The sequence below is a fragment of the Phyllobates terribilis genome, unplaced genomic scaffold (assembly GCF_046119375.1).
Source record: "Phyllobates terribilis strain yellow unplaced genomic scaffold, ASM4611937v1 Scaffold_7__3_contigs__length_470593459, whole genome shotgun sequence".
Classification (NCBI taxonomy): domain Eukaryota; kingdom Metazoa; phylum Chordata; class Amphibia; order Anura; family Dendrobatidae; genus Phyllobates; species Phyllobates terribilis.
Window position 1 is genome coordinate 211,232,923 of NW_027362767.1, and position 27,777 is coordinate 211,260,699.

Genomic DNA, 27,777 nt, shown 5'->3' on the forward strand with positions numbered 1-27,777 from the left:
GTGATAGTTCTGTGAAAATATATATTAAACATGGAAATAATTGCAGCCGTAGCAGTCATAACAGTGGTTAAGAGGTGCATAGGTTGACTTTCTGCTAACTAAAGAAAGTTCTAACACCTATAGTGCTGATGGAATTCAGAATGGGAGAAAACCACTTAAAGATTGTTGACAGCAATTTACAGAGACATTTGCTTGATAGATTAGACTGGTATGTGTACTCAAAGCAGTTTTAAATTGGGCGGGATGAGGACTGCAAGGCCATGCCGTTACCCTGGTTTTTGGGTTAAATGAAATTTATGCTTTGAAAATAAAGAGGCTCATGGGGATTTACTAAAAAAGCTCTATGGATTTACCAACATTCATTGTATAACCTTTGACTTTTAAAGGGTGAAATATAATTTCATTTACTTTTAAGGGGATGTTCACACACAGTGTTTTTGCAGTGAGTGCACAGTGACTTTCCTGCTGCATGATCGCATGGTGTGAACATGCCCTTAGGGAACTAAGACTCAATTTGCAACTGAATGCTGTTAGCACTGATGAAATCTCATCTGTACAACTAAGATATTGTCACAGGTTTAGAAATAAAGCTAATACCGTGCCATTCCCGCAGCCTCGAGGGTGCACTGAGGCTGCTCCTAGTCCGTATTGTCTATCACCTTAGGTCAATGTGTGTTGTCTTAGCAGCTCTTACTATAACCTCGGGAGAGAACAATCTGATGCATGTGGTAAAGTTTTACAGAAGTAAGAATAACTGAAAGCCCTTTAGCTCCAGTTTTATGATTGGTGGGTAATTGAAAGTTCTTGTCTGCTCATAAACTGGGAGTAATTTTGAGCAGTAAAGGATTGGTAAAGTACACCAATGGTGAGCAGAGTAAACATTCGGCAAATACCAATTGAATGATATTGTAATGAATCATGAATCAGTAACAAGTTATTGCTAATATTATTTATATTAAATCACCAGGGTACGGTGCATGTGAAGAAGGTTTCCATACATAACATTAAATACAAAACAAAAATACATAAGCCGACAGTGACTGATGGGTACAGATGGGGAGAGGATCCTGCCCACGGTGGCTGAGAGGATACTTCCCATGAGAGCTGAGAGGATCCTACCCATGAGAGCTGAGGGGATCCTGCCTACGCAGGCTGAGAGGATACTACATATGGACGCTGAGAGGATCCTACCCAGGAGATCTGAGAGGATACTGCCAACGCAGTCTGAGAGGATCCTGCCGATGCAGGCTGAGAGGATACTACCCACGCGAGCTGAGAGGATCCTGTCCATGCAGGCTGAGAGGATACCCCCTGTGCAGGCTGACAGAGTCCTGCCTACGCGGGATTAGAGGATCCTGCCCATGTGGGCTGAGAGGATACCCCCTGTGCAGGCTGATAGGATCCCGCCTACGCGGGCTGAGAGCATCCTGCCCACGTGGGTTGAGAGTATCCTGTCCACGCAGGCTGAGAGGATACTACATATGGGAGTTGAGAGGATTCTGCCAACGTGGGCTGAGAGGATCCTGTCCATGTGGGCTGAGAGCATACCCCCTGTGCAGGCTGAGAGGATCCTGCCTACGCGGGCTGAGAGCATCCTGGCAACATGAGAGGATACTACCCACTCGAGCTGAGAGGATCCCGCCCATGCGGGCTGAAAGGATACTCCATGTGCAGGCTGAGAGCATCCTGCCCACGTGGGTTGAGAGGATCCTGTCCATTCAGGCTAAGAGGATACTACATATGGGAGCTGAGAGCATCCTACCCAGGAGAGCTGAGAGGATCTTGCCAACGCAGTCTGAGAGGATCCTGCCGATGCAGCCTGAGAGGATAATACCCACGCAAGCTGAGAGGATCCTGTCCATGCAGGCTGAAAGGATACCCCCTGTGCAGGCTGAGAGAGTCCTGCCTACGTGGGATTAGAGGATCCTGCTCCTGTGGGCTGAGAGGATACCCCCTGTGCAGGCTGAGAGGATCCTGCCTATGCGGGCTGAGAGCATCCTGCCCACGTGGGTTGAGAGGATCCTGTCCATGCAGGCTGAGAGGATACTCCATATGGGAGCTGAGAGGATTCTGCTAACACGGGCTGAGAGGATCCTGCCAACGTGGGCTGAGAGGATACTACCCACTCGATCTGAGAGGATCCTGCCCATGCGGGCTGAAAGGATGCTCCCTGTGCAGGCTGAGAGCATCCTGCCTACGAGGGCTGAGAGCATCCTGCCCACGTGGGTTGAGAGGATCCTGTCCATGCAGGCTCAGAGGATACTACATATGGGAGCTGAGAGGATTCAGCCAATGCGGGCTGAGAGGATCCTGCTGACGTGGGCTGAGAGGATACTACCCACTCGAGCTGAGAGGATCCTGTCCATCTGGGCTGAGAGGATACCGCTGAGAGGATCCTGCCTGCGGGCTGAGAGCATCCTGCCCACGTGGGTTGAGAGGATCCTGTCCATGCAGGCTCAGGGGATACTACATATTGGAGCTGAGAGGATTCTGCCAACGCGGGCTGAGAGGATCCTGCCAACGTGGGCTGGGAGGATACTACCCACTCGAGCAGAGAGGATCGTGCCCATGCGGGCTGAAAGGATGCTCCCAGTGCAGACTGAGAGAATCCTGCCTGTGTGGGATTAGAGGATCCTGCCTATGCGGGCTGAGAGGATACCCCCTGTGCAGGGTGAGAGGATCCTGCCTACATGGGATTAGAGGATCCTGCCCATGCAGGTTGAGAGGATACTACCCACTCGAGCTGAGAGGTTTCTGCCCATGCGGGCTGAGAGGATACTTACTACCTGTGCAAGCTGAGAGAGCTTACAATCTACAGACTGTTGTAGAAGGGGACAGTAAGTCTGGAGGTTGGAAGCAGCTGAGGTGGTGATGAGGTGGCACTGTGGTTTTTGCAGTTTGTAGGCTTTCCTGAAGAGGGGAGTTTTCAGGTTGTATTTGAAAGCTGCAATTGTTGAGAACAATCTGATGTTCGCAAGTATACATGTAGTAAAAGGCAGTAAGTACATTATTGCCTTTTACTACATGTTTACCTGCAAACGTCAAATTGTTCTTAACAATTATTCAGACATCTGTTTTTTTCATGAACGAGAAAAACGGACCAAGTTCCATCAGGGTTTTGATCCAAATTTCAGAAGAGTGTCATCTGAGTTTATTCCAAATTTCATAAATTCTTTTTGGATGAGAAAATAATAAAAAAAAAGCTTCTAAAGCTTCTCCTATCTATTACACCTCATTCAGAAGTCAGTTTTTTTGACGTACGAGTAAAACGGACCAAGTTTCATCAGTGATTTTGATCCGAGTTTCATCAGAGTTTTCTGCAGAGTTTGTTTCATCAGTTTTCATCAGAAAAAAAGGTTTCTCCACCTTCTCCTATCAGTCAGTGACAAACAGACATCATACAGGTGCTATTCGAGGGCTGCCCAATTTTTTCATTGACCCATAGAATTACTTGATTTAAAGTCTGAATATGGTACCTTAACACTTTCTGAACCAACACTCAGAAGGTGATAAAATGCTATAACACAAGCAATGAAGACAGGTAAAGTTTCAGGAAACTAGATAGCTCCAACAATCCAATTGATAGCCACGAATTCCTAGATATAGTAGAAGCCTAGTATTTCATAAAATCTCTAGCACAACTGAACTACATTATCTAAAACGTGAAAAATGGTGCTATTAAGGATGTATGCATTTCAAACTCTTCCCTAATTTTCAAAATATTTCTAAAAGTATATATTTAATAAAATCATACTTGCCAATTTAACAAACTGTCCTCTGGGGAATGTGGTGCACAAAGTGTATTGCCAAAGTTTTTAAGGGAAAAAAACAACCCTTTCTGTAGACCACATCATGTTCCCACCTACTAAATTTACCTATGCAGACCATGCTCTTTGTCACACCCTATCCACTGAATGGGCACCTGAATGCCAGGATTGAGTCTGATCCTGGTGCCATTCAGAAAACATCCAGGGAGTGCCACTGTTATGATCTGCTACAGAGACTAAGGAAAGACAGGAGATCTGTCCCTACAATAGAACTAAACTAGATCCCTACGATGTAACGGGGAACCTGATCCTGCGATCAGACCCGCTAAAGTCCTTGGCTAGTCTGTACGAAGACCTATAGATGTGAGGGAGGAATCCCTACAAGAACTAGGGACTGGGAAAAGTTGGACACCTCCTAGCAGAAATCGCAGCAGTCAAAGACAAACACACAACAAAAAGTAAAGAGGTCAGAAGACCTAGCAAAACTAACAGAGAACGGCAACAGAGCACCAAGCTAGCTCAACAGTAGTAAATACAAATGAAGTCCAGCAATGCCAGGAGGGCGGAGCCGGATTAAATAGGCAAAACTGGTCATGTGACCAGCAAACTAAAAAAAAACTAACAGGAGAGTTGTAACAGTACCCCCTCTTCTAAGAGGATCCTCCGGATCCCCTAGGCCCAGGCTTACCAGGAAACCTCCTGTGAAACGCTCGGACAAGTCTGGAAGCAGAAACATCATCCGCCCTCACCCATGAGTTATCCTCAGGTCCGAAACCCTTCCAAGCGACGAGATACTGCAAACTCCCTCTATACCGTCTAGAATTTAGGATGCGGGAAATTTCATATTCCCCGTCCTCCACCACCGGAGGAACAGTGGCAGAGGCGTCACCATCCGACACATCAGCTTTTTTCAACAGAGAAACATGAAACACCGGATTAATCCTCCAGGACGTAGGAACCTCCAGCCTAACAGCAGATTGGTTAACTATCTGAAGCACCTTAAAGGGCCCTACGAACTTGGGACCCAATTTTTTAGAAGAAATCCTCAATCGCAGATTCTTAGAGGACAACCAAACCATGTCACCAACAGCAAACAAAACCTCTTGCCGTTTCCTATCAAAGTACCTCTTAGATTTTTTGTTAGCCTCCTGAAGATTACCACGCACATCCGTCCAAACTCTCTCCAAATCACCGGAAAAACTCTCCTCCTCAGGCACAGCCGAAACCAATTTGGAGAATGACCCAAAAGACGGATGTCTCCCAGAACAACAAAAAAAAGGCGAACACCCAGCAGAAGAGGATGTATGGTTGTTAAGAGCAAATTCAGCAAGTGGCAGAAACTCAGACCACCCCTCTTGATTGTCTGCCACAAAACAACGCAAGAACTGCTCAACATCCTGGTTCTTCCTTTCTGTCTGGCCATTAGACTCAGGATGATATCCGGATGAAAACGACAAATGGACTCCCAACCTGTCACAAAAGGCACGCCAAAAACAAGCCACGAACTGAGGTCCCCTATCAGAAACAATGTCAGTAGGAACACCATGTAGTCTGACAATCTCCTTGACAAAGGCCTTAGCGAGTGTCTTAGCGCAAGGCAGTTTGATAAAGGGAACCAAGTGACACATCTTGCTAAAACGGTCCACGACCACCCAGATGACCGTGAAACCTTCAGAGGGAGGAAGGTCAGTAATAAAGTCCATAGCCAGATGTGTCCAAGGTGCACTAGGAACCTCCAGAGGGCAAAGCAACCCCGCAGCAGGAGCATGCGAAGACTTGGATCTAGCACACACAGTACATTGGCGCACCCACTTAATGACTTCCTTCTGCCATCCAGGCCACCAAAAACTGCGACCCACAAGTCTCTTGGTCTCAGAAATTCCTGGATGACCTGCCAACCGAGACTCATGACACTCAACAAACAAATCTCTCCTAAAGGTCCTAGGCACAAACAACCTCCCATGGGGAGTGTTAGATGGGGCATTCTCCTGTGCTTTAAGAATCTCATCCTCCAAAACGGAGTCCAAAGCAGCAATCACAACACCTTCTTGTAAAATGGTCTCCTCTTCCTCCTCAACACCGACCATGGGAGAAAAGCTGCGAGACAAAGCATCCGTTTTAACATTCTTGGTACTCGGGATGTAAGTAACGGAAAAATTAAACCGTGAGAAAAAAAGTGCCCACCTAGCCTGACGGGCATTCAAGCGCTTGGCAGCATCAAGATAGATCAGATTTTTATGATCAGTGAAAACCTGAATGGGAAAATCAGCACCTTCCAAGAGGTGACGCCAGTGTTCAAATGCGAGTTTAATCGCCAGCAATTCCCGATTACCAATATCGTAATTAAGTTCAGTCTCGGAAAATTTTTTTGAAAAAAAGGCACAGGGATGTACTCCATCCTTGTTTTCCTGAGACAACACCGCACCAACCCCCACCGAAGAAGCATCAACCTCAACCAAAAACGGCTTAGTCACATCAGGCTGCATAAGGATGGGAGCAGAGGTGAACCTCTCCTTTAAAAACACAAAAGCTTCAATGGCCTCAGAAGTCCATTGAACCGCATTAGCACCTGTCCTGGTGAGATCGGTCAGCGGTTTGACAATAATAGAAAAATTTTTTATGAATTTTCTGTAATAATTGGCGAAACCCAAAAACCTCTGTATCGATTTCAAACCAATAGGCCTAGGCCATTCCTGCCCAGCTTGAACTTTAACCGGGTCCATCTCAAAACCTTCGCTGGAGATAATGTAGCCCAAAAAACTAATTCTCTGTACAGCGAACTCACATTTCTCCAGCTTAGCAAAAAGCGAATTGTCCATTAATAACTGTAATACCTCACGTACGCTCCGCCAATGAGACTCCAGATCAAGCGAATAAATCAAAATGTCATCCAAATACACAACCACATTTTTGCCGATTAAAGGTCTTAGGATATCGTTAATAAGATTCTGAAAAAATGCTGGAGCATTGGTGAGACCAAAAGGCATAACCAGATTCTCAAAATGACCCACAGGAGTGTTAAAAGCAGTCTTCCATTCATCACCCTCCTTCATGCGCAACAAATTGTATGCCCCCCGGAGATCAATTTTAGAGAACCACTTGGCCCCCACTAACTGGTTAAATAAATCAGGAATCAATGGCAGTGGGTAAGGATTGCGTACAGTAATTTTATTAATCTCACGAAAGTCCAGACAAGGACGTAAACCGCCATCTTTTTTTTTTACAAAAAAAAATCCAACAGCCACAGGAGACTTGGAAGGCCTAATGTGACCAGCGGCCAAGCTTGTCTGTATGTATTCCTCCAAAGCCTTTCTCTCAGGAATAGTAAGATTAAATAAACGACTCTTAGGAAGAGTCGCTCCAGGGACAAATTCAATGGTACAATCATAGTCTCTATGAGGAGGCAAAACCTGCGACTCCTCCTCAGAAAAAACTCTCCAAAAATCCTGAATAGGTACAGGCAATTCCCCTCTATCCACAGTAGCAATGCGCCCGTTACAACACTTGTCATAACACTTAGGGCTCCAGGACTTAATTTCATTGGTAGACCAATCCAGTACAGGATTGTGCAATTTTAACCAGGGTAACCCCAATATTACTGGAGAAGGCAAATTATCCAATACCACCAAATCCAAATTCTCTTGATGAATACCATTAATAGTGAGGGGAAATTCACAGACCTTGTGAGTAACACTCTTCAAGGGAGAGCAATCGACAGAAACCACAGCAATAGGGGATGACAAAGTTTTAGGTTCTAATCTAAGTTTTTCCAAGAATCCCCCATCAATCACATTCAGAGTAGATCCACAATTCACAAATACCCGAAATTCAATTAATTCATCCTGAGCAGCAGTAGTGGCAGATAGGAATACTCCCTTAGAATTTAAACAGGCAATACGGGCATGACTGACCATTTTTTTTTCTTTCTTCATACGAAGCACACAGCTCTTAATAAAATGACCTGAATTTCCGCAATAGAAACACAAGCCTTCAGAAAGTCGGCGGTCTTTTTCCTGAGAGCGGGGTGTCATCGCCCCAATTTCCATCGGCTCACCATTGTCAGCACTGAACCTCTCAGGACTCGAAGCTGACATAGCAGAGGATTTGCTCTCATTAACCCTTGCACGCAGTCTCCTGTCCACCCGTATAGCTAATTGCATTGCCTCCTGCAAGTTTCCAGGTGTGGGATAAGCAATCAGTAAATCCTTAACCCTTTCACCTAGTCCTGCAAGAAACAAGCTTTTCAAAGCTGAATCGTTCCACCCCACCTGGGCAGACCACTGACGGAAGTGAGAACAATATTTTTCCACATTACCTGATCCCTGCCTCAAACGTCTTAATTCAGACTCAGCAGATGAGACACGATCAGCATCATCGTACAATAAACCCAAAGCAGAAAAAAAACTATCCACTGATCTAAAGCACGGATCACTAGGTTGGAGAGAGAAGGCCCATCCCTGAGGATCTTTGCGCAAAAGTGACATTATGAACCCTATGCGCTGTGATTCATCACCAGAGGATCCGGGTCTCAAACGAAAATATAATAGACAAGCATTTTTAAAAGAAAAAAAATCTTGTTGTTCGCCAAAAAATAGATCAGGCAGACGTACCTTTGGTTCCACAAAATGCGCTCCAGAACAGCTACTCACGTGTTGTTGGAGCTTGGCCACCTCCAGAGAGAGTCCCTGCAAGCGTTGAGCCAAATCTTGCACCGAGACCATGATGGAAAACTGGAGGTCTTTCCTTAGAGAATTTTTTTTTTTTTTTTTTTTAAGGCTGGACTTACTGTTATGATCTGCTACAGAGACTAAGGAAAGACAGGAGATCTGTCCCTACAATAGAACTAAACTAGATCCCTACGATGTAACGGGGAACCTGATCCTGCGATCAGACCCGCTAAAGTCCTCGGCTAGTCTGTACGAAGACCTATAGATGTGAGGGAGGAATCCCTACAAGAACTAGAGACTGGGAAAAGTTGGACACCTCCTAGCAGAAATCGTAGCAGTCAAAGACAAACACACAACAAAAAGTAAAGAGGTCAGAAGACCTAGCAAAACTAACAGAGAACGGCAACAGAGCACCAAGCTAGCTCAACAGTAGTAAATACAAATGAAGTCCAGCAATGCCAGGAGGGCGGAGCCGGATTAAATAGGCAAAACTGGTCATGTGACCAGCAAACTAAAAAAAACCTAACAGGAGAGTTGTAACAGCCACCTTGAATAGGGCTTCTGAGGTGCCCGGTAGATTTGACAACTTTTCCAGGAGTCCAGGTTCTCCTCCTTTTTCCTTGAGGGTTCTAGATGTTCCTGGAGACTTGGCACGTTTGAATAAAACACTACCTGGACAACCCCGTTTTAAATTAAGTTGTCACCTTTGTAAAACAAAAAAAAACAGATACTCACCTCCAGCACTGGCACGGCTACAGAAATGTAGATACCTGGTCTGCCATGGCTCGTGTGGCCTTGCTATACCATGTGAGTTCTGGGGCCAATCGGTAGCCACTATTGGGCGGCTGCGCTCTTACTTCCCTTGGACGAATTTTGGTCAAGCGGAAGATGTGAGAGCTCATAAACCCAATAGTAGTGGATGATTGGCTGCAGGGATCACATAGCATAACAATGCAATGCAAACCTGGGAAGACCCAGAGCCGGCATTAATGTAATGGTGCCAGTGCAGGAAGTGAGTATATGTTTTTTTTTATTTTTCAGGGGGGACTACTTGATTTAAAAAGTGGTTGTCAAGGAAGGAAACAACCCGTTTAATATAGTAATTGTATCATCAGCATGACTTTTCTTGTCTGATCTCCCGGCTTCACATTCTGGAATTACACGAAAGCATAGAAATGCCGAGATTTTTCAATGTAAACTGTTTGGGTTTTATGACCAGTGTGTTTCATCACACACATCACTACTCTATCATTGAAATACATTATTTTCCATAAGCAGTACATTTTCTGCCTGTTCAGCAAGCGAGCGCATAAGTCAGACTCATGAACATGTCTATACTTGTTCCAGGCTTCCCACTGATGATTATCATATTTGACGATGTAGGAAGAATTTGTTTTACCGTTTGGTACCATGTAAGTGTTATTTTACCTTGCCTTCAATGGAAATGATGAACTTCTACGCTGTCCAGTTGTCAAATATTGCTATCATTTTTTTAAATCAGACAATAAAAAGATACAAATACATTTTACATTAAAATAAAACTTTATGGTCAATTTCTCTTATTTTCTTAGGATATACACCCCAAAAAAACTGTACAAAGGTATCTGGCTCAACTAAAATTCCTAGTCATGTTGAAAAGCCCATTAAAGTGGACACGTCACAAGTTAAAAAGTTAATGTGGACATATCATGGAATTGTGTTTGCACAGCTGAGTAAAATTTAGTTTTTATTTTTAAATTTCTCCTCTCTGGTGCAGAGATATTAACTTGTAAAGTTTAGGATAGAATTTAGATTAAGTCCAAAAAGGCGTTACCAAAGATTTTTCACTGGGGGTGTGTACTTTTGCCCTTGTATGACGTTGCCCAATCATAAGCTGGTAGCAAAGCAAAAGGGAAAAAAAGAAAATGCCTCCACAATAGCTTAGAACTTGCTTTCTCCTGTATGAGACACTTAATGACAGTCAATTTAGTCTTCTCATTGGTCTCACTTCAGAGTGATTAGAAGTTCCGGGAATGGAGCAGAGATTATGAACACCTTTCAGCTTTCATCCCACAGTAATCAGTGGGGGGGTAGTACAGAATTGTTAGAGGAGTGCTGCCGCTGCAGGGGTATTTGTAATAAGGCATTTCTTAGCTCTGCTATACCGCTTCTCTTCCCACACTGACTGCCAGGTCACGTAAGTGGAAAATTGTTAGTAATCACACTCCTCTCTGCTTACTCTGGGAACTGCAGTGAGACTAGTAAAGAGATTAGACTGTCTGTCATTACATGTCTCACACAGGAAAAAGCCTGCTGTAAGTTATTTTGAGGGTGTGTTATTTTTTCTCCTGTGTGTTGCTGTCTGCTTATGATTAATCAATGGCAAAAATGGAAGTTGGCCTGTTTAGGCAGACTGCGCTGCAGGAATGAAGAGCCTTGGGATTTTATATCTTGAGAAAGACACCAGTCTGGAGCAGAAACGCGTTGGTATTAATAAAACCATTTTCTTCATTCCCACAGCGCAGCCCGCCTAAACATGCCAGCTTCCATTTTTTTACCATTATACCTCTGGAAGAACCTTTTCCTCCAGCCATGGGGCAGCAGCAGCAGCTTTTCCTGCCTTTATAGATGTTGTGCCTACACACAACACCTTTTGGTGAGTTTTTCCATCGATTATACCGTTCCCCTACCAGATGGTATTGCCTTATTTTGTGTGCGCTTCTGTCTCTCTCCAGAGAGTCAATGTCATACAGGGGAAGAATTAGACACCTCCAGTGAAAAGTTCCTGGTAACGCCCCTTTGGACTTAACATATATTATAACCTAAACCTTACTAGCTAATATCTACGCAACGGAGACAAGACATTAAAAAATAAAAACTAAGTTTTACTCAGCTCTGCATTGACTATTCCATGATATGACTAGTTTATCATGCTCAGACTGGAGAAAGGTCCTCTTTAAAGAGTAAGATATTGACTTGTAGGGAGTTTCCTTGTGAGATTTCTTTACTCTAGAGAGCTCATTTGCATTCTTTTTTTTCCATGGGGCAATGCCAATAGGACTCGTAACATATTCTAAAATAAACTGCATGTAAGATTTCCCGTGTCAGCTGGATCTTTGAGAGCTAAGTCAATGGCAACTTACTTGGCCAACCAGTGCTGCACTGTCTACTGACGAGGGTCAAGAACCCTTAACACTAGAACTACTGATGGAGTCATTTTGACTCCTTTCGTTTTTTATTTCTCTTCTGTGACTACATTTTTCAGAATTCCGGCTTGAAACTCGGTGACTTTTCCTCAAATATGATGTGAAAAAAGATTTTGTGAGAATAAATAATTTTGGTGAAAAATTTGGGCGTTTTTTTCAAAATTTACCAAGAACTACTGAAGGGAGTCATTTTGACTCCCTACTATATTTTGAGGTCATTTTGTCACTAAATGTTGCTATAAAGTTTTGTGCATAATTTTTTCACTCTGTCTTATTTACCCTGATGTTCATATAGATGTAGTTCAATTTACATGTCAACTTTTCACATTTTCCTTGTGTTTTACCTGCTTGTATTACTGTGTAATGCTGAACAAAATAGCTTGTTTACTCTAGGCTCTTATCTTATGCTAATGAAGGGTGGTGTTTTTCTAAGGTCCTAGCAGGAGACAGTATTCTGGATAGTAACTTTACTTTCAGTTCAGCTGAAGAGACAAAGAGAACAGACGCAGACATACGAGCTCTGAAGACTCATACAGGTATGAATTGTTATGAAATAGTTTAGCTGTCTGTCAACTGATTCAGCCCACCTACTTTTGAAGGTGGCAGAACAGTTATTATTTCTTTTAGTTTTCATTTCATTTCTATTTTTCAGCAGGGAACTATATAGAATTATGGAATTTGTGAGGAATATGGAGAGAAGACGTTTGATAAAGCCTCAGGATATTCTGGCTACTTTGCAATCCATACCGGAGGATGAATCGGAATCCGAATTGCAGGAACATGTATTTGATTCTGACAGTGATGAAGATTTCATTCCTCAGAACATATCAAGTGAATATGAAGACTCAGAAGGAACAAATCCAGAAGGTAAGTAGTTATGTGTATTTAATTGTTCTTCCACACACTGAGTTAGGGCCTGTGCACACTAGCAGAATTCTGGCTGAATAGCCATCTGGATATTCTTGCCGCAATACAGGCCGTACCTGCCCGCTCATGCCTGAAGCTCCGCTCCGAACCCCGGGCTGGAGCCGCTGTCAGGGACAGAGCAGCGCTTGCTTACGCGCGAGCACGGCTCCGTCCCAGACAGCGGCTCCAGCCCGGGGTTCGGAGCGGAGCTTCAGGTATGAAACTCCGCTCTGTACCTGAGCGGGCAGGTACGGGCCGGATTGTGGTGAGAATATCCGGTCGGATATTCCGCCGCTAATCCAGCCAGTGTGCACGGACCCTTACAAAACAAAAATTCTAAATATTCATCAACTTTTTTACAGATATTCCAAGCACATCAACTGGGGATCGGGCTCATGCAGTTATGTTGCCTCGTGACCATCCTCCTGGTCGTGGACAGAAAAAATCTGCAAAACGTCCCAGAAATGAAAGAACAACAGATAACGATGGCGGCGAAGGTAATGCAACAACAAACACCAGAGAAGGCGAATCTGAAGGAATACTAGTTTCAGCGGATGGTATTCAATGGAAACCTGTTGAAATTGGAGAACACTTGCCTGGTAGGCGTGACAGCCAAAATATTCTTCGAGAAGCACCTGGCCCTACAGGATACGCCAGAAGAAATATCATTATCGATAGTCCTTTGAGCGCATGGCGTTTATTTTTTGATTCATATATATTGACACATATAAAGAACTGTACGCTTGCAGAAGCATGCAGGGACAATAATTTACAGTTTACTCTATCTGATGAGGAGCTAGATGCATTCATTGCGATATTCTATGCTCGTGGAATATCTGGCACGAACCGTCACTCGATTAGCAGTATTTGGTGTAATGACTGGGGAATACCGTTTTGCAAAGCGACAATGTCTAGGGACCGCTTTGTTGAAATTATGAGGTTTCTCAGATTTGATGAGAAATCTACTCGATCGGAGAGACTGCAAACGGACAAGTTTGCTCTATTTTCTACTGTGTGGGACAGGTTTATTGAAAATTGTATTGCGTGTTACAAACCTGGCCCACACATAACGGTGTATGAGCAACTTTTCCCAAGCAAAACTAGGTGTCCATTCACGCAGTACATGCCTTCCAAACCAGATAAATATGGCCACAAATATTGGCTAGCTGTTGATAAGAGGAGCAAATATCTGGCAAATGGCTTCCCTTATCTAGGCAAAGATGACACACGCCGTGCTGAGGACCGTTTAGCTGACCATGTGGTAATGAAGTTATTGGACCCGTTTTTGAAAAAAGGTCGCAATGTTACAACCGATAATTATTTTACTTCAGTAAAATTAGCTAAACAGCTAAAAAGCAAAGGAACAACCATCGTGGGAACACTGAACAAGATAAGGCGAGAAGTGCCTAAAGAAATAAAATCCATGAAAGAGGAATTGTACAACACTAAAGTGTTTAGAAATGAAGACAATTTTACACTTACAGTATATCAAGGAAAGCCCAACAAAAATGTTGTCATTTTGAGTTCCGTCCATCCAGATGTTGTTGTTGCGTCTGATTCTGCTAAAAAAACTCCAGAAACGGTAAAGTTTTACAATGAAACAAAATATGGAGTAGATGTAGTGGATCAGATGGCACGAAAATATACCACACGAACATGCACAAGGAGATGGCCTGTTCATGCATTTGAAAATGCCTTAGACTTTGCGGGTATAAATGCATGGATAATATTCAAGGAGATTACCCACCAAAAAATGTCACGCAAGGCATTTTTGCAAACGCTTGTGAGAGAGTTGAGTGGTCCTTATGTCACAGATAGGGAAAAGGGTTCCACGTCCCAAGTTTCTACATGCTCAGAAGTGATGGTTCAAACAAAATTTTGCCAGATCAAAGAAAAGTGCAAGAAAAATAGATCTGTCGGAAATTGTAAGACTTGTGGTAAGTCTTTGTGTGGGCAATGTACTGCCATAAATCAAAGGCAATGCCTAAAATGCGAAACACCAAATGTTTAGAAGGTGAATTCTGCGCCATATTTTCATTTTTATGCTCCTCCACCTACATTTTCTCTACTTTTTGTTCTTCAGTTGTTGTTTATATGTGTGCACTTGAATAAAAAAAAATGTTTGAAAAACGTCTATTATAATTATTGTTATTTTCTGTAGAAAAATAAGAAAAGCAGAAAAAAAACAATCAAAAGCATTACTGTTGGATCTCACAATAATAATACATTACAAAAAATATAATTATTAATAAATAACCACAAATGAAACTCTAAAAATAAACGAAAACAAGCAAGGAGTCAAAATGACTCCTTTCAGTAGTTCTAGGCGGGGTCACGAGTCCAGTAGTCCTAGTGTTAAACAGCTGTCTACAGATAGGACTCTGGTCTGGCTAAAATCCTTAGAGATAAATTCACAATTGAGGTACCTATAGGTTTTCTTCTTTATAGAGGAGAACTTGTTTGTACGCAAATTTCCTTGGTCAGCTGAATCTCAATAAGGAGACACAGAACCATTCAGTAGATAAAAAAAATCTAATTCTGATATCCCCAAAAGTGGCTCCACTTGTTGGGTAGAAAAATAAAAATAATTTTCAAATAAATTTGTCTTCTTTTAGAAAATCAATGAACATGATCAATTTTTTTCATTTTATTTATCCTTCGGATTAAATTATAGTCATGCTATGGACAAACAGACAGTATGACAAAACAGCTGCAAAACAAACTGATTTAGACTAGTTATATTGACTTTGATGAATAACCCTTAGTGAATCCTGGACAAATAAAATGCCTCCTTTTTGCACAATCACACATATCGCTCTGCTACGGCTTAATTGCCCTGCACATCTTGCTCATAGTTGATACCCATGAGGCTCCATGTTCATTTATTAAACACAGAAATATTTTCATTGCCTATGTTAAGTCATAGAAAACCGATGCCAATAACATACTTTCTATTATTATATAGGTTTGTAATGACTTCTTGCTAGGAAATTCCTGATTTCACTATGACAAAATGCATGCCTGTATTACTATCCAGCTAAAATGTACAATGGGCAATATTCCGAGGTTATTGTCTTTCATCCAAAAATATCTATTTCAGTGTTTGAACAGTTCTTCCATTTACAATATTGATACAAAGTTCTATACTAGGATTCAGGAAGACCCAAATATCCTGCTATGGTTTTTTATCGGAAATGTTTTTAAGGGTATATATATATATATATATTATTTTTCATTTTTAGCAACCCTGTCCACAATACTGGAACTATACTGACGCTTCAGAGCCAAAACCCTCTCCCTCTCATAGATTGAAAAAAAAGGCCGATGAAATAACTTCAACTATTTTTAATTTTTTTCCACTCCAGCAAGAAAACCCCAATGTTAAAGTTATTAAGCCCCCAATTAATAGTTTTCTAATTGTAATGGTCTGTAGCCATATTGCTTCCTTTCCTTTATATCTGGAAGCCTCAATGATAACTGTTGCTATATTGACAGTTACATCAGTGGAGCTTCCAAAGATATGCATTTGATGAAGAACTGCGACAAAAGCCATACTGTGGCATTCAAAACTTATAGGCTATAATGACCTCTGTTTTACTATACATTGTTGTAAGGAATAATATAGTCTACTACACTATTTCATTTTTTTTGTGGTATAATAATGGATGCTGACCAAACCAAAGCCAGATACACATTCTTTTGGTTTTTGTCTGGCCATAGAAGTTTCTGGACATGTGTAGTGGGCACATTAGGGGTTTCCCTAGCATACATGCTAAATGTACATGACAAACATAATTTGACACTGCAGAGACTCATTATATATATTTTAGAGGAAGATTAGAGCCTTCTGCTTGTGAAAGGTTTCTTCCTATTAGCTCTTACAAGCAGAAGGCAGGGAAAAACAGTGTAAAGAGGTGTCCCTTAAGATATAAAGGAAACAGCACACAGAGTATAGACAAAAGGTTAAAATAGTAATGAAGTAGCTGGAATGTAATGAAATAAATGATACAGCTAGAATAGCTGAAGGAGATTTCTTTATGTGCTGCCGTTGTAACACTACACATGTAATAATGCATGGTCAGCATGGATACATATTTACAGTTGTGCTCAAAAGTTTATATACCCTGGCAGAATTTTTCCTTTCTTGGCCTTGTTTCAGAGAATATGAATGATAGCAAAAAAAAGTTTTCTCCACTCATGGTTATTGGTTGGTTGAAGCCATTTATTGTCAAACTACTGTGTTATCTGTTTTTAAATCTTATTGACAACCAAAAACATCCAAATGACCCTGATCAAAAGTTCACATACCCCAGTTCTTCATACCGTGTATTGCCCCCTCTAACATCAATGGCAGCTTGAAGTTTTTTGTGGCAGTTGTGGATGAGGTTCTTTAATTTCTCCGATGACAAAGCTGCCCATTGTTCTTGGCAAAAAGCCTCCAGTTCCTGTAAATTCCTTGGCTGTCTAGCATGAACTGCGGCTTGAGATCTCCCCAGAGAGGCTCAATGATATTGAGGTCAGCAGACTGAGATGGCCACTCCAGAACCTTCACTTTGTTCTGCTGTAGCCAAAGACAGGTCGACTTGGCCCTGGTTTTGGATCGTTGTAATGTTGGAATGTCCAAGTACGTCCCATGCGCAGCTTCCAGGCTGATGAGTGCAAATTTGCCTCCAGTATTTGCTGATAACGTGCTGCATTCATCTTTCCTTCAACTTTTACCACGCTTCCTGAGCCTTTGTAGCTCACACATCCCCAAAACATCAGCAATCCACCTCCGTTCTTTACTGTTAGGAATGGTGTTCCTTTCATCATAGGCCTTGTTGACTTCTCTCCAAATGTAAAGTTTATGGTTGTGGCCAAAAAGTTAAATTTTGGTCTCATCACTCCAAATTACCTTGTTCCAGAAGTTTTGAGGCTTGTCTCTGTGCTGTTTGGCGTATTGTAGGCGAGATACTTTGTGGCATTTGCGCAGTAAGGGCTTTCTTCTGGCGACTCGACCATGCCGCCCATTTTTCTTCAAGTACCTCCTTATTGTGCATCTTGAAGCAGCCACACCGCTAGCTTTCAGAGAGTCCTGAATTTCAGCTGATGTTATTTGTGGGTTTTTCTTTGCATCCCGAACAATTTTCCTGGCAGTTGTAGCCAAAATCTTTGTTGGTCTACCTGACCATGGTTTGGTTGTTACAGAGCCCCTGATTTTCCATTTGTTAATCACAGTTTGAATGCTGCTGACTGGAATTATCAATTCCTTGGATATTTTTTTGTATCCCTTTCCTGTGTTATACAGTTCAACTATCTTTTCCCGTAGATCCGCTGACAATTCTTTTACTTTCCCCATGACTCACAATCCAGAAATGTCAGTGGCTGGATGAAAGATGCAAGAGTCTGTATGGATACCAGAAACTCACTCAGCTTTTATGTACACACACTCATTACAAGCAAACATGTCACAGGTGAGGATGTTACCTTTAGTAGCCATTCAAACCCATTTGTGTCAAATTCTGTGCATGTTATCAGGCCAAAATCACCAGGGTATATGAACTTTTGATCAGGGTCTTTTGGATGTTTTTGGTTGCCATTAACATTTAAAAAGAGAAAACACAGTAGTTTGACAATAAATGGCTTCACCCAACCAATAACCATGAGTGGAGAAAAAGTTTTTTTGTTATCATTCATATTCTCTAAAACAAGGCCAATAAAGGAACAATTCTGCCGGGGTAAATAGAGCATTACTTTTAAGAACTCTAAATTGTGCCATTTTATCTTTATTAGAAATTTATGAATAAATTGACAACTGGGTGTTTCCTATTGGATTGAGGGTGTCCAATCTGTCATTCTCCAAGGGTTCGCCAAGGATTATGGCAACACCCTTGTGATCTCGATGAGAGATTCGCTGCCAGAATAATCTGGTACCAATGTATCTCCCTGCCGAACAAAAGGATAGAGCTATTGAATCGCAGATGTCCAATGCTTATGTCTACCAAAATAATCTGCCGGGGGACAGTCGTGAGTCTCCCACTCACATTACATGGTCGGTTGATCTTGATAAAATGAATAGGTTTGGCCCATTTTATCTAATGTATATGGTGGCTTTTAGAATTCAACCAAGGGAAAATCAATGTGACAATTGTACTTTCTCTGTTTATGAATAGATTTTCTGTGGCTTTTTCCTCTACATTAGAAAAATATAGATAGGTTTATTGACATTCACTTTTCATCTAAAACTGGGGAAAATAGAGCAGGAGAAAAATTTGGGTATTCTGGTTACAAGTAAACTAAGCAGCAGCACTAAATGTCAGGCAGCAGCTGCAAAAGCAAACAGTATATTGTAGTTTAAAAATGATAAATAAAAGCCTGGAATCCCAATGTATTATTAGTCCTTTATAAATCACTTTTAAGACCACATATTAAATATGGGATCCAGTTTTGGGTTCCACATTTGAGGATAGCTAAAGTGGGTTCAAAGTGGGTTCAAAGGCTGCAACATGTTTATTAAAGAGGTTGTCCACTACTTTTTGATTGATGACCTATCCTTAGGATAGGTCATCAATGTCTGATCGGCTGGGGTCCATCACCCGGCACCATCGCCGGCGGCCTCCGCTGTTATTGTGTCAGCGGCAGCCGCCGGATGAAAGTACTCACTTGCGGAGATCACCATCTTCTTAAACTGGCCATTGCAGGGTACTACATAACAGCCCCCTATTGATTTAAAACAGGAGGAAGATGTGTAGTACCAAGCCTCGCCGCTGCCAGAAGACGACCAGCTTCACAATTGAGTACTTCCAGCAGGTGGCCGCTGCCACTGTCACCGATATCAACTGATTGGCGGGGGTGCCAGGTGTCGGACTCCGACATATCAGACATTGATGACTAAAGGATAGAGATAAAAAGTCTCTTATAAAATTTCTATGTCTCTATATGTCTTTATAATAGTCTCTTATAATATGCTTGGATAGCTTGGAAAAAGGATTGATAAAAAGATGTCTACAAACACATTAGATGAAGGTTGGTTGAACCCTCCATTTTCGTGGTGGAATCAGTTAAATTGTATGGAGTTCTTCTAACTCTCCTCCAACACACGATTGAACAGTTCAAATGTTTTTGTACTCCGTGAAGATAAGCCACCGCCAGAGATGTCTAGCAGCGGCTTTCTCTTTTCTCCCCACTGAAAACACGTCAATGAATGCTTGGCTAATGGTATGGAGTTCACATGGAGTAATCAGGAGATACGGAGAAACTTGGCTTTAGGTCAACAACAGCGATCTCACAAGTATGAGCACCTTTAGAGGTGATCTCATTTTCATGTCTAAATATATGTTTGGTCAACTGGCACATGATTTATATCAACCAATGACTTTGCAAATGACCAGGGGGCATTGTTTAAAAGTAGCGTAAAGATTTACACATCAATATATGAAAGGGTTCTTTACAGTCAGAGTATTCATACATTGGAATGCCCTTCCACAAGAGGTGGCATTGGCAGGTACATTGATAGCATTTAAAGCTTCACGCCAGTGTTTTTTTGTTTTCAGAGTTGGAGTGGTGCTTTTAATGTAAGGTCCATGCCCTCGGTCTTATACTCACCCTCTGGTGTCTTCACATTTTTTCAGCGTCGCTCCGGTCTCATGGCGCCTTCTTGTCGCCACAACTTCTGACTGGACTGAAGTCAGAAGTTACAAGCTTTCAATGCAAGTCTATGAGAGCCAGAATAAGACCCTCACAGACTTGTATTGAGTTGTGACCTACGGCTCGCTCCATGAAACACTGGCAGGTCACAACCTGCTGGAGACTGGTGCGAACGGCGACGATGGAAGGGGAAGATGGCAGCAAGTAAGTATCAGACAAGGGGCAGGGACCTTAGACTACAAGCCCCACTCCAGTGGTAAAATCAAAGAAACCCGCTGGAATATTGCTTTAAAAAGGGGCTGATGCCAATAAAGTAATATTGAGAGTTATAATGAATCTGGCAATCTTAATGTATAATTGATTAAGAAATGTTAAACCTGAACGACTTTTGTCTTTTTTTATCCTACAGTATGTAACTATGTGAGATAACATAAATAATTGGTATTATATGATATAATCTTCTAAAAATGCCTGGGTAGTCTCAGCCCTGCTCCTTTATTAGCGTTATAACCACCCATCAAAATACTCACACCTATACTAAGAAATCTGACGTCACTTGAGGGATATCCACTGACTAATCCGACCACCACTATTTTCACTCAGGGCAGTGATGATGAGTGCCGAAATGAATCTTTATACAGATGGGAAACCAAAATCCTTTTTGCTCTACTTCCACAGTCCTAATTTTATTATTTTATCCCAGGTATCAGCAATCCTTATCTAAATGGATGGTGATGCTACACTCAGCATGCGGCTTAAAGGGAACATGTCAGGACTACATTCCCTAGGTAAGAAAAAGCAGAGCATCTTAGAAGTGATAATTAGCTTCCAGAACATGTGTCTGTGGCAGGATGAGGGATGAAAGGAGAAAACAAGGTTTTAATCAAGCTGCGCCCATCTCCATTCTAGTCATCAGGTCAGAACACAGGTCAGAGAACAGTTCTTCTCCAATCATGCCCACTGTTCAATTGATTGACATCCCACTCAGTGTATTCACAGGTTGAGTGGGACGTCAGTCAACAGAACAGTGGGCATGATTGGAGAAAGAAGAGCCGTGACTGCTCTGTGCTGCGCTATGCTTCTTGCCAGTCATCGGGGCAGGGTGAAGCACAGAACAGTCATGGCTGTTCTCCAATCATGCCCTCTCATTAACATTTTGCTCAACCTGTGAATAACCTGAGCGAAATCATTATCACACTTTACTCCTCTTTGGTCAGACCTCATCTGGAATACTGCGTCCAGTTTTGGGCACCACATTTTAAAAAAGACATCGACAAACTGGAGCAAGTTCAGAGAAGAGCGACCAGTATGGTGACCGGTCTGCAAACCATGTCCTATGAGGAACGGTTGCAGGATTTGGGAATGTTTAGCTTGCAAAAAAGAAGACTGAGAGGAGACTTAATAGCTGTCTACAAATATCTCAAGGGCTGTCACATTGTAGAAGGATCATCTTTATTCTCATTTGCACAAGGAAAGACTAGAAGCAATGGGATGAAACTGAATGGGAGGAGACACAGATTAGATATTATAAAAAACTTTTTGACAGTGAGGAGATCAATGAGTGGAACAGGCTGCCACGAGAGGTGGTGAGTTCCCCTTCAATGGACGTCTTCAAACAGAGGCTGGACAGACATCTGTCTAAGATGATTTAGTGAATCCTGCTTTGAGCAGGGGGTTGGACATGAGGACCCTGGAGGTCCCTTCCAACTCTACCATTCTATGATTCTATGAAATGTCAATCAATTGAACAGTGGACTTGATTGGAGAACAGCCCTGACATCTCTGTGCTGTGCCCTGCTCCTCATCAGGTCAGGGCACAGCTCAGAGCAGTTACAGTTCTTCTCCAATCATGCTCACTGTTCAATTGATTGACATCCCACTCATGGGAATTCACAGGCTGAGTGGGATGTCAGTCATCAGAACAGTGGGCAAAACTGGAGAAAGAAGAGCCGTGACTGCTCTGTGCTGCGCCATGCCTCTTTACAGCACAGAACAGTCATGGCTGCTCTTCAAAATTGCCCACTCATTAATGTCTTGCTCAGCCTGTGGATAAACTTAGTGGATGTCAATCAACAGAAAAGTGGGCATGATTGGAGAACAGCCATGACTACTGTGTGCTGCGCCCAGCTCTTTTCCAGTCATCAGATCAGGGCACAGCATGGAGCAGTTACAGTTCTTCTCCAATCATGATCACTGTTCAACTGGTTGACATCCTGCTCAGTGCATTCACAGGCTGAGTAGGACGTCAATCAACAGAATAATGGGCAGGACTGGAAAAAGAACAGCTCTGTAATGCACCTTACTTCTTTCCAGTCATCATTGCAGGGCGCAGCACAGAACAGTCTGTGACCTCTTCTGTCTGGGTCCGCTCCTGCGCAGCACAGAGTAATGATGGCTGCTCTCCAATCATGCCCATTTATTAGCATCCCGCTCAGCTTACTCACATGCAATCAATTGAACAGTGGGCAAGATTGGAGAACAGCCGTGATTATTCTGTGCTGCGCAGGAGCGGACCCAGACAGAAGAGGCGCCCATGCAAGAACAGTATATAGGCCCTTTGTAGTCCAATCGCTCATCATAATGCACAATTCCACCTGCTTTGGAGATGGTAGTGGCCTTACTTCTTGGGCCCCTGTGCGGTTGCGTGGGTTGCATTAATGGTATGTCCGCCCCTGATGATGCGCTCTTCTCCTTTCCAATCTTTGGGGATAGGGTGCAGCACAGATTAGTCACGCCTGTTCTCCCATCTTGCTGCACTCTACTGTAAAGTAGAAGGATGCAGCGCGATTACGACGCGATGACGAATACCTGTGACAGGCACATAATTTGGATGCTAATTATCACCTCTAACATGCTCTGATTTTTCTACATAGGAAATCCGGACCTGACATGTTCCCTTTAAGGAACCAAATCCCATGTGTACTGACAGCGTTCCATGACGCAGTGTCAGCCCCACGCGCTCCATGTATACAGTAAGCGGTACAAAATTAGCACATTATCCATAGACTAATCACTTTTTCACCCAAGGCACGCTCACATTATGAATCTTTTTCAGATAATACATAGCAGACACTTGAGATCATTTCAGTTCAACTTGTACACTCCGATCAAATCCGTGCCAAAGTACAGCTGACAACAATTATAATTATCACAACTACCGAATTCAGCTTCACAAAACAAAAACTCTTCCTCGACACAGTAAGTTAGTAGCTGTTAAGTATGGTCCAAATTATCCAGAAAAAAATAATAATAAATAAATAATAATAATGGTCAGAAGCAAAGAATCAACATATTTAAAATGGTGCCCCAAAGCAAAATGCATGGCCCTATTTACACTGGTATAGTAAATCTTCAGGGCTGCCAAGTAAGACTAGGAAGAAAAGCATGTGTTTATTCATGCTGCTAAACCTGGTTATGATTACACTAGTGGGTCATCATAGTGGAACATACCCTTATGAGGTAAGACATCCCCCACCCCAACATTATAGCTTCCCCACCCACACAGGGGCACCACCCATAGCTGCCACCCAACTGTAATAATATTCATCTACGTCCTAGTTTGAAGTCTCTTTACACATCTAAGATTTTTCATGAAAATGTAAGTTTTTGTGTTTTAAGAATGAAACTTTATTTCTCGCAGTAAAATAGTAGAAATGTAATATTGGCTTTGGTGGAGCGGTTGGTATCATTCATGATCACTGCTCTAGTTCTTGTTATTATTCGTGATAGTAGTCGTAGTAGAAATGAGATCTAATTTTACGACATACTATGTACTGCGTAGTACTATGCTTTGTAGAACTGATGTTTAACTCTTGGCTTATTCATAAAACCCGACTCAATGAGACAGGAGGAATAATATCTAAATTACACCCATGTCTTTTAGCCCTACAGATAACATTCACTTTCACGCGTCTGTCACAGTCCAGCAAGGACTAATAACAATCATATTGTTTATGTCTGCCTGACTTAGAGGCAAACATTCGAACGTAATGGAAACAGCGAAAGAGTACGAATTGCAAACTCCTTTCCCATCAAAGGAAGCTATATGTTGGCTTATTTTTTTGTGTAAAGTCCAGGATTTCCCTCCTCACACCTCCTACAGCCGCATTTTCTAAGCAAGAACCCGCTCCGAGGTCTGTATTTGCCAGTGTACACACGACGCCCGTATGTTTATACTGTAAATAGAATAACAGCCCCGTCTCTGTCATCTACGCACATTCTTTTACACTCACATGAAATCCCGAGAACATCAAAGATGAAGTAATCGTGTTTTGGTTTTACTAATCAACGACATAACCGGACGTCTCTCATCGGGATCTCGTATTGAGGTCGAGCACGTTTGCCTTAAAGTTCACCGTAGCTTCTTCACCTGTGCTGATCATGATCAGTATCAATGAAATGGATAATTCACGGCACCAATATTCCAGATTTATGAAAGTCTATAGAATCGTAATGACAGATCGTGATCCGTAATGATAACTTGTATTTGGGAGTACGTCACGAGGCTCGTTGAACATACTTGGCTGCGTGCTTGGAGCAGCATCGTTTGGAATACTTCACATTTATGAGACACTTATTTAATTTTGTGCGCCTATCAAAAATTAGAGGATTATTACGGCCAAGTTTTAGAGTCTCCACAGTTTCAACGGCATGGATGCTTTTAAGCTTTATCCACCTGCATTTCTTGGGAACAGTGTAGTTATTGCAAAACTACAAACTACATTACCACACAGGCTAGGGAGACTGCAACAAAACAGACCCTCTGCAAAAGTTCAGCATTCCAGACATTCCCCCAAATTACAGCAAAAGTCTTATCAAGTTTCCAAGTTAGAAAGTTGCCCGTCTGTGATGTTTTGTCCTGCATCCCTAAGGTGAACCCTACTAATGTCTTAGAGAACATTACTTTCTCTGCCTCTGACATGAAGTGCCCTGCACCTGCCTTGCGGTTTGGATGAAACTTTTTACAATACATCATTCTTTTGCCCTTGTAAACTAAAGATGGTCACACGTGTAACGAGACGAATGGACATTGACAACTGACTTAACATATTGCTTTAATCCTGATGTGTGCGGATGACGTCAGCCTGTCATTCTCACAAACATGAGGATGCAGCAGCTCTCTGCGGGGGCTAAGATGCCAGCAAACATTAGATAGGGGAATAAACTGCTTTATTGCTACATCCACCATACTTTGAGGCTAAGTTCACACGTTGCATTTCTGAGTGCCAGGTATTTTTGAAAAAAAAACCACAAGTAAGCTAATTCGGATAATAAGTACAGTAAATCTGCAACACCATAAAGCTCATGGTGGGAACTTAGCCTAAATGTCAGGTTGTACCGCCAGAAATGATCCGGAGAACATGTTTTATATCATTTTTACCTAGTACATGTGGCTACATTTTAGATTTAGAGGGCTGTGAGGTCATGGTTGAAGGTGAGTGTTACATCAATGACATCATCTCCTGCTGAATTTGTAAATTTTAACAATCTGGTTTGGGGTACACGGAATTGAACTCATGGTCGTCGTTGTTTAAAAAAAAAAAAAGAAAAAAAAAAAGATTATTAAAAAGGAGACTTGTTTTTGATGTTTGGCTGCAGAATAATTCTTAGTTCCAGATAACAATAATATTTACATTAGCAGTCACAATATTTGTAAATAACAGTAGTGATGTTATTGGTAGCAGTGCCCGGTGTAAGCTGCACCCTCTGGCACTCACAGCACTTGCAGTCATGATTTAATAATATTGGGCACTTACCTGCAATAATTGCTGGGGACCTCTGCCCTCCCTCGGCTTTGAGCCAAACTTGTAAGGTGAAGGTGTCCCCTGGCAGCTCATTAGCCGCCTTCAGGCGCAGCTGGTCCCCATGCCCAGTGAAATACAGAGCTCTCCCGGGGGGCATGGACTCAGCAGCACCTTGATGCCCCTCTGGCTGCTGCTGCTGATGATGATGAGGACGATGAAGATGTAGTCTCAGGTGTTCTAAGCTAGTGAGGGACCGGCGGCCTCGGGCAAGGCTGGTGGCGCAGGAGCCCTCCTGAGCGCTGCGCAAACTGCGGCTCTTTCGCACCGTCCTCCGCGCCCGCTGCGCCCGCTCCTCCATCCCACAGTGTGAGCCACTTGCCAAGGCTGCATATAGGAGCCCGAGAGGCAACAGGAAAGTCCCGAGCAGCATCTCCAACTGTTCCCCCCCCTGCACCCCACTCTTCTCTCCCGATCTGCCAGCTTTGGGTGCTATCCTCCTTGGCTTGGGTACTTGTCCTGGTTGCAAGGGAATCACCAAACAAGGTGTCCTGATCTCCTCCTCATCCAGTAGATTCCACTATTTCCCCCCACCCCAGTTTATTATCTTTAGACATAGAATTAAGGAGCACCCCCCCTCCCAAATATCCCACAATGAGATGCTGAGTCCTCCCCCCCCCACCTTGAAAAGGATGCTTCAGCTGAACATTTTTTTGCCTTCTTTATAAGCTTTAAGCCCACACTGTCCCCTTAGCCCCCTCCTCTCTCCTCCTAACAAAATGAAAGAGAAGCCCCCTCCTAGGATGAGTAAACAAGAATATGCAAATCTACTCAAGGGTGCTCCACCTTCCCATTCCCCACTGAATGATTCCTATTAAACTGCAGGGATCATGTCTGATCAATGAGGATCCAGTGGCAGGCTGATGATGATGACTTCTCTTGCCTCCCTTCTTCTTCTGCTTCTCCTCCTCACACATCACATCCCTTCAGGTAGCAGAGATGTGAGCAGGCAGTGTCCCCTCTTTTGCTGCTGCCTCCCCACTTTCCATGCTCATCCCTGTCCACAGCACACATTCCTGGTTCTTCTGCTCCCCCCCTCTTTCCTTCTCCTGGCAGGGAGGAAAAGCTACTACTACTGCTGGAGATGTGTGCATGCCCTCTCACAGAGTCCTGAAACTTGATTCTTTTCTGCAAATAACATCCTTTATCCTTCCTTCCCCCTTTACTTTTTTTTTTTAGGTTCTTTAAACTTCCATGAACCCCCCCCCCCACCACCACCACCACCACCTCTACCTCTCACTGACTTTACCCCTCTTCTTCCAGTTCACTTGTAGTAGGCAGAGTTTGCATCAAAAAAAGGGATCCCCCATAGGATGAAGAAAGTGATTACCTTTAGTCCAAATAGCTGCTGGCTGGAGCAGATCAGGGCTCAGTATGATTATATTGGACTTGGCTGAGTCAAATATTTTATTTCATGGTGTGGCAGAAATAAAAAAAAGTATTTCTAATAAAGAAAAATTAAATTAACCAAACCCCCCCCCCCCCCCCCAAAAAAAAAAAAATAGTTGACTCTGTGAGAAGTGTTCTCCCTGTGTCTCTCCAATGTTTGCAGCACAGGTAATAATCTCCCTTGCTTGCCGTTTTGTAGATCTTTTTTTTTTCTTCCTATAGTGGGACGTTTTTTTTTTTTTTTTTTTTTTTCTCCCTTTTTAACTCATGCTTGTATTCTATTTTCACTCATAAAGTGATCTCTGCAGCTCCCCCTAATGGCCAAACGTGGAACTGACTGACAAGGATACATAGTCTTATCAAATGCAATCAGTAAAACTTCACATGACTTAATAAAATAGAAGGAAAAATTAACTTTCAATCGGGATTTGTCAGA

General features: G+C 42.6%; 2 protein-coding genes across 3 annotated transcripts in view; one reads left to right on the top strand and one right to left on the bottom strand.

Moving 5' to 3' along the window:
- Positions 1-27,151, bottom strand: part of PAPPA (pappalysin 1) — a 461,556-nt gene extending 434,405 nt beyond the window's left edge. For both annotated transcript variants that reach the window (XM_073639720.1, XM_073639719.1), the window contains exon 1: positions 25,908-27,151. In XM_073639720.1, coding sequence (XP_073495821.1) covers positions 25,908-26,325 — 418 coding nt within the window. In that variant the 5' untranslated portion in view covers positions 26,326-27,151. The remainder of the gene's footprint in view (positions 1-25,907) is intronic.
- Positions 3,532-16,055, top strand: LOC141153356 (uncharacterized). Its single transcript, XM_073638064.1, has 6 exons — positions 3,532-3,541; positions 9,782-9,846; positions 10,006-10,034; positions 12,272-12,486; positions 12,888-13,537; positions 15,891-16,055. The coding sequence occupies exons 1-6, from the start codon at positions 3,532-3,534 to the stop codon at positions 16,053-16,055; spliced, it is 1,134 nt and encodes a 377-aa protein (XP_073494165.1).
- Positions 27,152-27,777: the final 626 nt, after the last annotated feature.